Source organism: Schistocerca serialis, chromosome 5, assembly GCF_023864345.2.
Source record: "Schistocerca serialis cubense isolate TAMUIC-IGC-003099 chromosome 5, iqSchSeri2.2, whole genome shotgun sequence".
Lineage (NCBI taxonomy): Eukaryota > Metazoa > Arthropoda > Insecta > Orthoptera > Acrididae > Schistocerca > Schistocerca serialis.
The window spans coordinates 232,152,584-232,167,270 of record NC_064642.1 but is presented as its reverse complement, the minus strand read 5'-3'; the positions used below and the strand labels follow the sequence as shown (position 1 = coordinate 232,167,270).

Sequence of the window (14,687 nt, the reverse complement as noted above, 5' to 3'; positions counted from 1 at the left end):
TGGGTCACATGCTTTTCAGAAATCAAGAAATACAGCATCTACCAAACAGACTTGACCCAAAGCTTTAACTTATGTGTGAGAAAAGTGCAAGTTGGGTTTCGCATGAGCGATGTTTTCGAAATCTGTGCTGGTTTGCATGGAGGAGGCCATTCTGTTCGAGATACATCATTAAGTGAGCTCAGAATATGCTCTAAGATTTTACAACAAACCAATGTCAAGGACACTAGTACAGAATGTGACAGAGATTCAATTGGGCTCTGGAGCTTTGCTCAATTTCAACAATTTTGGCAGTTTCTCAACGCCACTGACTAACACTTTTTTCATTCATCTTTCCATTGGTACGAGGATTAAAATTGGGGCAATTCTCCTGGGTTTTCCTTTCCAAAGGAGCATCTGAAAATGGATTAAAGAATTCCAGCTTTTGCTTTGCTATCTTCTTTTTCAGTTCCTGTCTCACTCGTGAGTGACTGGAGACCAACTCTGGTACAGCCTTTACATAAAATCAGAACTTCTTTAGGTTTTGTGAAAGATCATTTGACAATAGCCTGCTATAGTAGTCACTGATGGCTTTACTTGTTGCTCTCTTGACAGCCAAACATGGTTTATTCAGCATCCCTGTCTAGAGTACTATGCTTTGTTTTACACCTATTTTGCAGTAGTCTCTTTCTCTTAAAGAGTTTCTTTACAGTGACTGTATACCATGGAAGTTTCCTCCCAATATGAACTGTTCTAATGGGTACATACCTATTCAGCACACAGTTAACAATTCTTTTGAACTTGAGCCATAGTTCCTCTGCATCCTCCTGCACTGTGCTAAAAGTTTTAAGTTTCTCATTCAGATATGACACAACTGCTTTTTTTTATCTAGTATATAATGATTCTACTTGTTTTAATTGTCCTTTGTGCTTTGGTAATCACTGTTGCCACAAATGCATCATAGTCAGTGATACCAGATCCGATGTCGACATTTTCAAGGAGGTAATTTGTTGAAATTAGGTCCAATCTATTTCCATAGTGAGTGGGGTTCCGAACTATCTGTTCTAGGTAGTTTTCAGAGAACACATTAAGTAATGTTTCACAGGATGTCTTGTCATGCACAAGACTAATAAGATTGATGGATGATAGATGTCTCCACTGATGCTTAAAGTACGACATACCTACTAATTTCTCTAATGTTCTCAGTTACATCAGGAAATGAGTATGGTGGGTGATAGGATGCAATTACCATTTTATGCCCACCCCATACTGAGGCTTGCCCGAACAATCTCGCATGCAGCTTCATCTTCTATCTCAGTGGATTTGCGTTTCTTGCCTATTGTGACAAATACACCATCTCCATTTCCCATTAGCCTAACCATCTCCATTTCCCATTAGCCTATCTTTTCAACACACACTTAAATTTTCTCCGAAAATCCTACTGCTGTCGATTACAGGTTTCAACTAGCTTACTGTACCTTGTACTATGTAAGCTGCACTGTTTTTCAAGAGCACTTCAAACTCAGGCATTTTGTTGTGAATGCATAAAGCAAGAAACTGGCAGTCATTACCAAGGTAAAAGAAAATTAAAAACAGTCCTTGTTAGCCACTGCTCTCCAAATTACCTAATTACCTAGACAGCATTAAACATTTTTGTTAAATATATGCCAGGCTACTGTCTTCCTCGCAGATGCATACACATTCAGAAACTCTTCTGTGGAGTAGAAACAGTTTTCTGTCAACTCTGATTTCCATTTGTGTTTGAAGTTAATTCTTTACTTATATTTGAATACATTGTGGGAGTGAACAGTGAACAAGTGTTACAAATATTTACTATCAAAAACAGTCTTGATCACAATTTATTTATTACAGTGACCGGTTTCGACCACTACTGTGGTCATCTTCAGACCAATGAGTAAGCACCTCCTTCTGCTGGAGAATCACTACTGAGCGTAGGCATTTTAGAAGTTTTATAGTACAGGATTTCTAGTTTATGTTCTTGTGAACATAAATACCTAAGCGTTGTTCTGTGCACACACAGAAGTGATAAGGTGGCCATCTCAGAATTTAGATGTATTTGGTGCATGGATACCTACATGTCTTAACAGTAGAAATGCCAAATACCACTGTCCTAACTAACCATTTTTGTAAATTCGAGTTTGGAGGCTCAAGAGTGTGTATTCGATTGTGAGTCAGGCATCAATTTCCATATTTTCAGAGACCTACTACTCAGTAATCATTTGACCTGCAGAGCTCAGTTTTGTTAAGCATCTAGTATGTACACCACTAAGTCCATATATAATCAGTAAAAAGTAGGCTACATCATTCATATGTTTTACGAAAATGTTGAAAACACAACTTTCCCATGCTGTGCTTTAAAATTGTGATTTTTTTTTTTTTTTTTATCATAACTATGCACGGGGAAGCAATGCAGACCACGTGTGCACTGTAACTTTTTAGTAATAGTATTAAGTATAAATAATAATGAAAAGTTAGTAACATCTTCCATGGATCTTTTGCATGAACGATTGTAATGATGAACAAGTCATTAGACATTCACATCGTAAATTAATTTGAACATACGGTTAGATTCTGAACATTTCTAAATTTCATTTATTTATTTACAAAAAGAAAAGAAGATATACAGATGTGTGTTATTAATTCCTATCCATCACTTTTTACATCTTATGACAGAAATTTCTCAGTATGTTATCAAATTTTACTTTGCTGTCCGTCAGACATTTTACATCCCTGGGTAAATGATCAAAAATTTTTGTTGCTGTACTGTGCAGCCCTTTCTGTGCTAAAGACAACCTTTATGTGTAGTAATAATGTCAGTTTTCCTTCTGGTATTGTAATTACATACCTCATTTTTCTCTTGAACTGTAGTGGTTTGTTTACAACAAACTTCATGAAGGAATAAATATAACATGAAGCATCATCTTCAGCTGTGTTCTGGAGAAAATCTCAGAGAATGGACTTCCACACTGTCAGCAGAAGCAGGACTGGGTACAAGAAAGACAACATCAGTGTACCCTGTCTACCCTTTGCTGATGATCTCAGCCTATTGGTCAACAGCATGGAGAAGGTTACCCACGAACTACAGAGCCTCTACAGTATGGTGGCAAAAACCGGCTTAAGGGTCAACATAGAGAAGATTGAGTTCATCGCCAATATAAAGCAGGCTTCTTCTACAATCCCACTAGGAAACAATACTATCTGTTAAGTTACTGCAGTCAAGTACTTCGGAGAATGGATCTCAGCAAGTGAGAGTGAAACGACCATAAACGCTAGGTGCACCTAGTTGAACTCTATGCCTCTACGTGCCTCTTGATGAATCGAAAGGGCCCACTCAGGAAACTAGAAGTTAAAGAGAGGAAGATCCTGAGGAGAATACCAGGATGCATAAGAGAGGAAGACAGTACCTACAGAATCAGGCACAATAACGAGCTCTACAAACATCAGGAAGACAGTCACACGTATAAGGAAAAGGCGACTGACCTTCTATGGGCACATGACCCACCTGAATCACTCCAGACTCACCAACAGGATCACAGTGACAAATAGGGGAAGGGCATCCAAAACCAAGTGGATCACCTCAGTTAAACCAGACTCAGAGGAAGTGCAGATCCCATTAAAGACAACCAAGAACCAAACTCAATACCGACAGGCCATCCTGCAGGGAGTCTTCCCACTGTCTCTCACAAGCAAGAAGTGTACAGTCACCAATAGACCTAAATGGACAGATGAGAGGAAGCAGGCTCACAGCCAGAAGATGAAGGCATACTGGGCCAAGAAAAAGCAGAAAATTCTAGTGGAGAGTTAAGACGAGCCCCATGGTCTCTAGTAGGCTGAAACGAATTGAAAAATAAATAAATAATTTGAAGCAGTAACAGAATGCCTATCTCCTTAAACAGATATCTACAAGATGATAATGGGTGAGCACCACATATTACTCTCACAGCAGGTTTTTGCACAATGAAGACTTTCTTTACTAAAGTTTAGTTACTCCAGAATATTATTCCATAAGACATTGTTGAATGAAAACATGCAAAATATCTCATCTTACTGGTGTGTCTAACCTCAAAATTTGCAATGACTCTAAGTGCAAATGTGGCTTAACTAAATTGTTTTAGGAGTTCCAAATTAAGGTGTTTTTTTGCCACCTCCCCCATCAATATGGACCCCTAAGAATTTTGTAGATTACACCCTATTTATTATGTCCTCACCATGTGTTCCACTTATTATAGGTGTAGCACCTCTTGATGTGCAGAAATAAATAAGCTGAGTCTCTTTAAAATTGAGTGTGAGACCATTCACAGACAACCAGTCAATGATACTTTCAAGAACTTTGTTTACCACTTCTGTATGTATGTTTGTATTGATCACAATACTAGTGTCATCTGCTTGTTGTATACTAGATGGAAGTTGGTTTACATACATGAGGAACAGTAGCGGACCTAAGATGTTCCTGGACTATATTGCTTGAATTACTAAGTGCAACTTTCTCCATTCTTTTGGTTACATGACACGTTCCACACCCATGAGAATCATCTCATTTTTGGGTCTATAGAATGAAAACTGAATCTAATGTAATCTAAACATATGACATTAGTACCATCAATCCCACAAAATGTCAATTTACGCTATCTAGGAGAATACCGTGGTTCACACTGTCGAATGCCTTAGAGAGGTCACAGAAAATAATTATTTAATGTTTGTAATATCTGGTGCTTGAACATGTACATGGCATTTTCAGCAGGGCAGCCATTCTGAAACTGATTTGCTAAGGATACTATTCTTGCTAAGGTGAGATACTGTTCTAGAATATATCACATTCTCAAAAATTTTGGAGAATGTCAGCGTGAAATAGGTCAGTAATTACTGACATCTCTCTTACCACGTTCCTTAAAGATGGATTTAATAATGGCATATTTCAGTCTCTGGAAAAAGTCTTGAGTTAGTGATGCATCACATATTTCAGTTAAGACTTGGCTTATTACATGGGAATCAATTTTTAGTACTCAACTGGAAATACCGTCAAAACCAAACAAGCTTTTATTTTTGAAAGAATGTATAATTTTCTTAATTTCAGACAAAGAAGCTGATGATACATTCATATGATTGAATTTTATGAAAGTTACATTTTCAACATGTTGCTCTGGACTGTTTGTCCCTATGCTTCCTACTATATTGAAATATGATTATTAAATACATTTGCTGCCTAAGATTCTTCATTTATAGCTCTTCCATTCAGTTCAACAGTGCTGCTGTGTTGTTCTGTGGCTGTTTGTCCTCTCTCGTTTCACTCCATTCCATATTGCCCCAGGTCTGTTGTCAGAAGTACTGATTTCTAACATTATGTGCATGTCCTTTAATTTTTTAATAACCTTACTTAATAACTTTGAGTATTTTTTGTAGTGTGCAACTACTGCAGAATGCCTACTTGTTCTTGCCAAAAGGCATATTTTCCTTTTCCTTTCACAAAATACTTTAATCCCTCTAGTGATCCATGTTTTTACCTGGCTGTTTAGTGGCATTTCTAACTAGTTTATGCAGAAAGCTATTTTCAAATAATGATATGAATTTATCATGGAATACATTATATTTTATTTTAGCATTTGGTTCATTGTAAATTGCATCCCGTGTCACCTTTGTAAACTATTCTTGGAAACATTTGTGCTGCAACGGAAAATCCACGATGGAATGTAACAATATCTCTCTCTCTCTCTCTCTCTCTCTCTCTCTCTCTCTCTCTCTCTCTCTCTCTCTCACACACACACACACACACACACACACACACACACACACAAAACTGCAGTCTCAGGCAACTGAAACCACATTTGTCCTGCAATCATTCATTATTCTGATTTCCACTGAGGAGTACTCACACTGTAAGGTGCTATGTTAATTATCCTAACTATATGAGCATCATGGTCAGAGAGAGCATCTGTTGCTTGGTAAACAGTTATTTTCTTACTCTGAGCTTCATCAAGGAAAACTTTATAAATTAGGGTTCTACTGTTTTTATCCATCTGAGTTGCAAAGGTAATTACTGAGGGCAAATTGTAGGATCCAAATAGGTTTCCATCTCATTTTTCCTATTAGAATCCTTTAGAAAATCTACACTGAAGTCACCACACACTATTAATTGCTTGCTACTGTCTGACAGATCCAGATTCCTCACAAATAGTTCAGAAGATCCCAGATCTATATACAGTTTCAACCAAAAGGACATTATTTTGCAGCATTAATTCACAAGCACACACTTCTATGTGCTGATCATTACAAAATCTATTTGTCTCATTGTTTTTGAACTTGTGTTCTGGGTCTTAATGTATGTAATAATTCCGCCCGTTCCTATGTTAAGCATTTGACATTGTAATTAATATTTCTTACCATCACTTAAAGACGACTGTGTCGCAGAAAACATCAAATTTGGTGAACTTCGAAGTCCAGAGGGGTTGGGGGGCAGGGATTGTTAAGTAGACAGTTGAATCTCAATTTGATTTTTTACTGAAATGTTTACACATCTGGTAGCAATCTTAGATGCAAAGAAGAACATCCTACTTCTCTTTGTTCATTGGCAAAGAATAAAATAAAAATGCCACTTACACTTACCACCCACAATCACCACTACAGGGAAGTAGTAAATAAAAACCACCTGCATTCCTTGAAAAAATGTTCCTGATATCTTTGTGGTCGACCTGCAGAGCAGAACTGTAAACAGGTGTCAGCTGTAAACAATTGTCAATCAGCTTTCTTAACTTATATGTTGTATTTGACTGTTGAATCTCTTTTCGGTGTAAATAATTACAAGAGAGAGTTTGGTCGATAAATGTGGTGACATATCCTTATTCTGTTACTGTAAATTAGAAAGACAACTACAATGAAAGAAAAGAAATGATGCAAACAGTAATGAGACACATTAATTACTTTTTACATATTTATCAGTACACATAGTTACTATATTCTGCAAAAACAGTTTCATAAACAAATTCAAATATAAAGAAGGAAACTAGTTTTAAAATTCTTCCACCCTGCTTATAACTTTGTTTTCCTTGACATCTTGATCCAAAAACACAATGAGTTCACTAAAAGGTGAGAGATATGATTTGTTCACAACATTTATTGTCAAGTTTATACAACCATCCACTGTGACTTTGTAATGATGGGACGTGCACCTCACATACAATATTAGGGAAGGGGACCCAAACGGCGTCTTTCCCACTGGACCACCAAAAGAATTGCAGTTCAGCAGGAGACATGCAGTTGAGCTTTATAATTCATGTGATGTCCAGCAAATTTGTCCTATGTATTGACTTTTATTATACTTGAAAGCCACATACTGCATAACTTGCAGCTGCTCCTGCAAAACATTTTATAAGCTTCCATAGCAACATTGTCCCCAATTGCATTTGTTGAAAGTCTCATCATTAGAAAGGCGTTACTAGCAACAACTAGACATGCCTGGTGTGATAGTGTTCCTCAAACTGTCCTCATTAAACAGTATCTGTGTTCCAAGAAATATTCATATGATTTGATCTCCTGCCAAGAAACAAAGAACATATTAACACTTCGCATTTTTTGGAGTGCCCATGAGAACAGTGCAACGATTCTTCAGATGTAATGGAGCTCCTCGCTCAAAAATGTAGTAGGCCCTATTCAACTTGCAGTGAACAGATTCAAGTTTTATCACTTGTTCTACCATCAGGGAGCACTGTCAGTGTAGCATCTACTGCTGGTGTCACAGAGCACATGGTATGTGTAACAAGAATAGTTAAAGGCAGCTGTGGTATAATTATTTCTCCAGAAAGCTAGAGAATTAGAAGGTGTCATCTGAAATAGTGAAACAAGATGTAGTGATGTTATATGAAGATGACATTTTTTCAAGACTTCATGCATGGAAGGAAAGATTATATTCCATCAAGGTAAATAACAAAATGATTCAAGTGTAGAAAAGGCTTATTTTAGATAACCTGAAAAGAGTTCGACACTAAACACTCTACAAAAAATAGGGGGTTTATATGTTGTTGTTGTTTCTTCACAGGTGATCAAATCGTATGAAGGTGTCTTGAAACACAAGAACACAAATGCATCATGTATTTCAAGTCACTACTGTTGACACCATTCTAATGAAGAGACTCTCAATAGATGCAAATGGGGGCACTGTTGCTACGGTAGCTCATGAAAATGCCGTGTTGGAACAGCTGCAAGTTTGACCACATTTGGATTCAAATATAATAAAAACTGGAATAAAACACATTTCCCAGGTATCACAGGAATTTAAAGACGGTGTGATTAACTGCATGTCTCCTGCTGAATCGCATTCTCTTTCATGGCCCAATAGGAAAAATGATGTGTGTGATCTCATCTCAAATATTGTATGTAAGGTGGCTGTCCCATAATCACAAAGTCACAGTGCACAGGGAGTGTGAACTTGCCAATGAGTGCTATGAACAAATCATATCTCTCACCTTCAGGTGAATTCATTTCATTTTTACATCAAGATGTCAAGGAAAACAAAGTTATTAGCAAAATGGAAGAGTTTTGGAAATACAATTTCCTTCTTTATATCTGAATTTTAACATCTGTTTATACTAGTATATATAAAAAGTTATTTATGTCTCTCATTACTGATTGCATCGCTTCTTTTGTTTCATTGGAGCTGTCTTTTTAATTTACAGTGACAGAATAAGGATACACCACCAAATTTGTGCACCAAGCTTGTAATTCTTTACACTGAAGACATTTAACAGTGAAATACAACATACAAATTAAAATATGACTGATAATTGTTTTCAGCCCATACCTCTTTATAGTTCTGGTTTACAGTTCAACCACAAATATTTTAGGAACAATTCTTCCAAGAGTACACAGCGTTTTTATTTATCAATTTTCTGTAGTGTTGAAAGAGGATGGTATGTATAAGTGGCAATTTTATTCTATTCATTGTCATGAATAAAGTGAGTTAGGATATTCATCTTTGCACCCATGACTGCTACCATATATGTAAACATTCCAGTAAAAGAAAAAAAAAGAGAGATTTAATTGTCTATGTATCCCCCACCCCACCCCCTCCCCTGTGCTTTGAAGTTCACCACATTTGACTTTGTGATGGAATCGTCTTTAAATGAAGATAAGAAATACTAATTGCAATACCAAAAGCTTTCCATTAGTGCTTCTACTTAATACTAGGACTAAAGGCTTTAGTGCACAAACAGGTCTGTACTGTTTCCCTGTGCAAAGTTATGATTGTTTTTAATCACAAATTTAAAGCTAATGTTGACAAACTGTGTTTTTTAACATTTTTCATAAAAAATCTGAAAGATGTTTCCCACTTTTTTTATATGTTATATCAACTTAGTGGCCCAGATACTAGATGGAAAACAAAACTGAGATCTGTAGTTCAAATCATTACTGAGCAGTAGGTCTCTGAAAACAGGGAAATTGATTCCTTACAAATGACCAGATACACACACTTGAGACTTCAAACATGAATTTATCAAAAACAGTTAAGGGTTAGGGCAGTGCTGTTTGGCAGTTTTACTGTTCTAAGACATGCCTGTATCCAAGTACCAAATATGACTAAATTCTGAAATGGTCACCTTAGGATCCACCAAAATATCTGTAAGTTCACACAGAATGACCCCTAACAATTTAGAACATCCTGCTGCATTTTCCCCTTTGTCTACTGTGATGGTGTGATGTAATCACATACAGTTGGAAATACATGTACAGCATTCACTGACACTATTTCCAAAGAACAAGATCAAAATTTTTAAGAAAAGTGTTGGAGTTTCTCCATTAGACTTGATCACGATACTTGCATCATCAGCACAGAAAACGCCTTCAGCTTGTTTGATAAGAGTAGATCATTTACAAATAACAACAAACAATAATGAACCTTGTTAGGCACTTCTCAATTTTCTGTCCTCCAAATTGAGAACTCTACCCGCAATGAGGAACTTATATTTACAATACAGTCTAACACTTATTTTATCAGTAACCAGTTCACACGAATCTATGTTTGCTCTTTTTGTCCTTCTAAAGAAACACTAGGTGATGTTATTTTAGGGTGTATTGTCCAGGTGCACTTTGTCTGCCTGTTCCTTTCAAAAGTAGTGTGAATCTCATGATCAGCATGTAGTTTTATTTTTGACGGGACTTGGTGTTCCCTTTGACACATACCACATCACAGCAATATATTTCAGATGGGTTCCATGAAACATGCAAATAACTAAACATGCAGACATTTGTATTTGAGGAGGATGATTATTGGTGTGATAATATTTGGGATCCTATCTATAGACACATTCACTGAGGGCGTGTTTGGACTGAATTATTCGTGAGCTAGAAAATTAGCTAAAACAAAATACACTTGCTAACAGTAGAAATACTTCATGAAAAAATTTCTTTTTTCGTCACGAAGCAAATGCGATAAAATTTAAAACCTGAATACAAACGCAGTTTTAAAAAGAAAATGAAGCAGGTAGTAAAGTTCCAGTACATATAAATCATTGTCCCTAATGAAGTGGAAAATATACTCACAGTGCCTGTAGGACTTTCAAATATTCCCAGTCTCCCAGATTCTAACGCTTCATACAAATTCGTCATGAAATCATGTTGAATGGAATAAGCCGTAAACGGGAATGGGAAAGAATCCGGAGGCTTCAACTCCATTTTACAAACGTTTACACGATGTAGTAGACAAAGACTTCGGTGCTCACGAGGACGAAGAATACATGCCTATAGGTTTTTTTCTATACATACATGGTCCTTACTTCATAATTCAACAGTTTCACATCGAATAATCACAGTACAATTAAAAACTGAACAGCATCTGTAACAAAGAAAGATGGGATTTTAAAAAAGGAAATAAACACATTGCCGTTGACATTCAATTTGAAAACAGGTCTTTTCGCGCCGTGTACAACAGGATGGCCAACTGCAGAACTTAGGCCGCCATAAGCCGTCAATAATGCGCAATATTCTCGAACATAGAAAGTGTGGGGGCAGATTGCGGAATAATTATGAGCATGCCAAAAACTTTTGGAATATATTGTGCAACCTGTGGACAGCAAGTCTGCTTGGCGAGCAGTATCGACATTTGACAATATCCTCCCCAATACCTCGTACGGTGAAGTCTCTGGGCATCTTCCTGTTCGCTTTTCGTTGTTCTTGTGTTCTAACGAGACAAAAGAGCGCATTTATTAAAGAGCGTAAAATAGCGTATCGTACTCTGAAAACTATTGCTGGATTTGTAGTGTGTTAGGGCAGATAGTTGTAAATACAGAAATATCGAGAATGAATATGATTTGTTACGAAATACACTGAACGGTACCGGTACCCTACAGTTACCAAGGAAGGTGCTTTAAAACAATTTTAAGTAACGCAAAGCAATGAATAACCGTATACATACAGTACGTATTTATGTGTATGCATACATTACTTACCCGAATCTAATCCTTTAGCGCGTATATTATTGCATGATACATTTCCATAATTTTGTCTCAAGTATTTCGGTGACACGTATACAAGATGTGACATGTGCCTCTCATTTCTGTATATTATTTCCCTTATGCTTGTCAGTTGCAAATAATGAAATGAAAAGACTTCCGTCGGGTATCACTAGAATTTTGCAATAATAGTGAATATGTCTCACGTCAGTACTAGCTGGCAGTAGTTGTGAAATCCATAAATTTATCATCAATATAAAGAAACAATTTGTACGATGTTTTAAATTACCTAGCAAACCGTATAATGTTTTTAATTTCTTGCCATGTTGCTTCTTATCGGTAGAGTTAAAAATGTGTAAGTTTGAGTCACTGCACAAGTATTCTGTTAAAATTCACTGCGAGAAAGAAAGCAAATCATCGCACTTTGGTAATGTTTGTTTTCTAAGTGATTCTTTTTTTTTCAAAATTACATCATATACAGCCTATGTAAAACCCACTGATTTTGAATACACAAAACAATTTAGTTTCTCTATGAATATTTCTGAATTTTTAAATATAATGAACCCACCTCCGTGACCAAGGACGCTATTACCATTCGAATTGCAATGTCCTCTGGCCACTTTTACATTTCGAGTCTTCGAAAGAGTTGACAGTACCGTAGAGCAACAGATAAACGCTGATTTAGTGCAACTGGATTTCGCACATTGCAGTGATTTGATCGTGGGGATAAGGACGTCCGCTGTAATTTGTCCGGGGGGTGTTGAGGGAGGTGGAGGAAAGGGGGCGGAGGGCAAGCCTCCAAAATTGCCATTTTTAATATGAATTAGTTGGTTACTTCGAGACGCATTATCCTATAAGAACTACACTTTGTAGGTTACATAAAAAGCTTACTGTATCCCACAGAATTGTCATCTACACAGTTGTTACAGGTAGATTACTTTGATATTTAAACAAACAAATCATATAGCAGTTGTTAAAACCATCTCACTATTATTAGCTATATAATGCTACAAGTGGATAAACAAGACGTTTAGCGGAATCACGGGAAATCACTTTTAGAAATTTATGAGAACTTTGTAATGAATAAATCCTTGTACTCCAGATTCCAGCGATTAGGTGGAGGGGGGAGTAGGCGAGTGTCCTCTCCGTTGCGGACGCTTTCGCAAGAGGGAAACATTTCCAGTAATGTATCAAATGTTGTTCCATCACCATGTAAGAAGTTATGATAATTCTTTTTTTTTTCGTCCAGCAACACGTTTTCGTGAGTGAATCTTCGACGCTCATTATACCAGTTTTTCACCCACATGCTCTCTTTTTTTCCACAAAGTAGAGCAAGTGCCACAGCAGTAGCTCTTTTTTTTCCAACACTTCGAATCAGAGTCAATATTTTACAATATTATGGTACATTTTTATCGAGCAGTGGTGAGAGAACTTCAATAATCTTGCACATTTTGTCCTGTAATAACAATGACTGTCTGGAGTCATAATCAACTTTCCTCTTCCAACGATATGTGCAGCAGACGCAGGGTTGCTACTGTACTCGATAAATTATTTAACTGTATATAGTCACTTAATTTTTTAATATCATTGGTTTTGGGATAAAAAATGAAAATACCATTTTAAAAAAGAACTAAATTATTGATTACACAATTCTAATTCTGCATCAGCTTTTTATTCTGTTGTATACTTTAACTGTTTTATTCGTTAACTGCACTATCAGCCACACTACCTTAATTTACCGTAAAGTGTCAATGTACCGGGTGATCAAAAAGTCAGTATAAATTTGAAAACTGAATAAATCACGGAATAATGTAGATAGAGAGGTACAAATTGACACACATACTTGGAATGACATGAGGCTTTATTAGAACCTAAAAAATACATAAGTTCAAAAAATGCCCGACAGATGGCGCTTCATCTGATAAGAATAGCAATAATTAGCATAACAAAGTAAGACAAAGCAAAGATGATTTTCTTTACAGGAAATGTTCAACATGTCCACCATCATTCCTCAACAGTAGCTGTAGTCGAGGAATAATGTTGTGAACAGCACTGTCAAGCATGTCCGGAGTTATGGTGAGGCATTGGCGTCGGATGTTGTCTTTCAGCATCCCTAGAAATGTCGGTCATCACGATACACTTGCGACTTCAGGTAACTCCAAAGCCAATAATCGCACGAACTGAGGTCTGGGGACCTGGGAGGCCAAGCATGACGAAAGTGGCGGCTGAGCACACAATCATCACCAAACGACGCGCGCAAGAGATCTTTCACGCGTCTAGCAATACTTCGTTTTTGTTTGTTTGTTTTTGTTTTTTTTTTGTTCTAATAAAACCCCATGTCATTCGAAGCATGTGTGTCAATTCGTACCTCTCTATCTACATTATTCCGTCGTTTATTAAGTTTTCAAATTTATACTGACTTTGTGATCACAAGGTATATTCTCGGTTTGGAGTAGGCTACATTTGTCAAGGGCATGAACGAAGCCTACCCTACCATTTCAATGGGGAACAATGAAAGATGAAAAAAATGCAGAAGCATGCATTACAACTGGAGTTCAGAGATGCAGACGTAGCCAAGGTTCTAGCCAAAAGAGAACTTTATCGTACCAAATATGGCCGCACGCATATTCGGGCCTTGGAGGGACTTAGTGCTAGGTTCCTTTTTGAGCTAGGAACATCGGGTAGAAGGTTTTTACTTTAGACAGGACCAAACGTCATTTGTATAGCCGCTCGAACATCTGTCTTAACGTAGCTATGTTTCAGTATATTAACACTTTCAACACTGCCCTCTGTACACCCGGCACTTGGCTGTGAACTGGCATATTTAATGGATATTTGAAATTAGATTGCAAGGTACAGGAAAAGGATAGGAATATGGTTCTTGCATCATTTCAAAGATAACAGTAAGAGCTTTACATGAATGTGAGTTTATTTTACAATATAAAATAAAAATGGGTGTTATAATTAAAAAAAGAAAACACACAAATGTCGTGAATAAAAAAGTTTTACATGATCTGTCTCTTGAGTAATGCCATTATTACTGTATCTAAATTTAAAACAAAATGTCACTGGATTGTCTAACTGCAGGTACCTGTAAACTAGAGTATTTTAATAGTTCAGATGTAATTAGCCTTTGTGTGAAAATCCGGGAAACTTTGTGGGACGCAAAGGCCAACTTCACAGTCCTTGCACCACCATCTACTTTCCTTCCTGATGCGCCCGTCTCTTTCTTCCCCTTGTCTGAACATACTT

The 14,687-nt window shown here is 36.9% G+C and overlaps 1 protein-coding gene across 1 annotated transcript in view; it reads right to left on the bottom strand.

Moving 5' to 3' along the window:
- Positions 1–10,855, bottom strand: part of LOC126481229 (ATP-dependent DNA helicase DDX11) — a 164,943-nt gene extending 154,088 nt beyond the window's left edge. Inside the window, exon 1 of the mRNA XM_050104842.1 lies at positions 10,528–10,855. Within this exon, the coding sequence (XP_049960799.1) occupies positions 10,528–10,659 (132 nt within the window). The 5' untranslated portion in view covers positions 10,660–10,855. The remainder of the gene's footprint in view (positions 1–10,527) is intronic.
- Between the last annotated feature and the right edge of the window lie 3,832 nt (positions 10,856–14,687).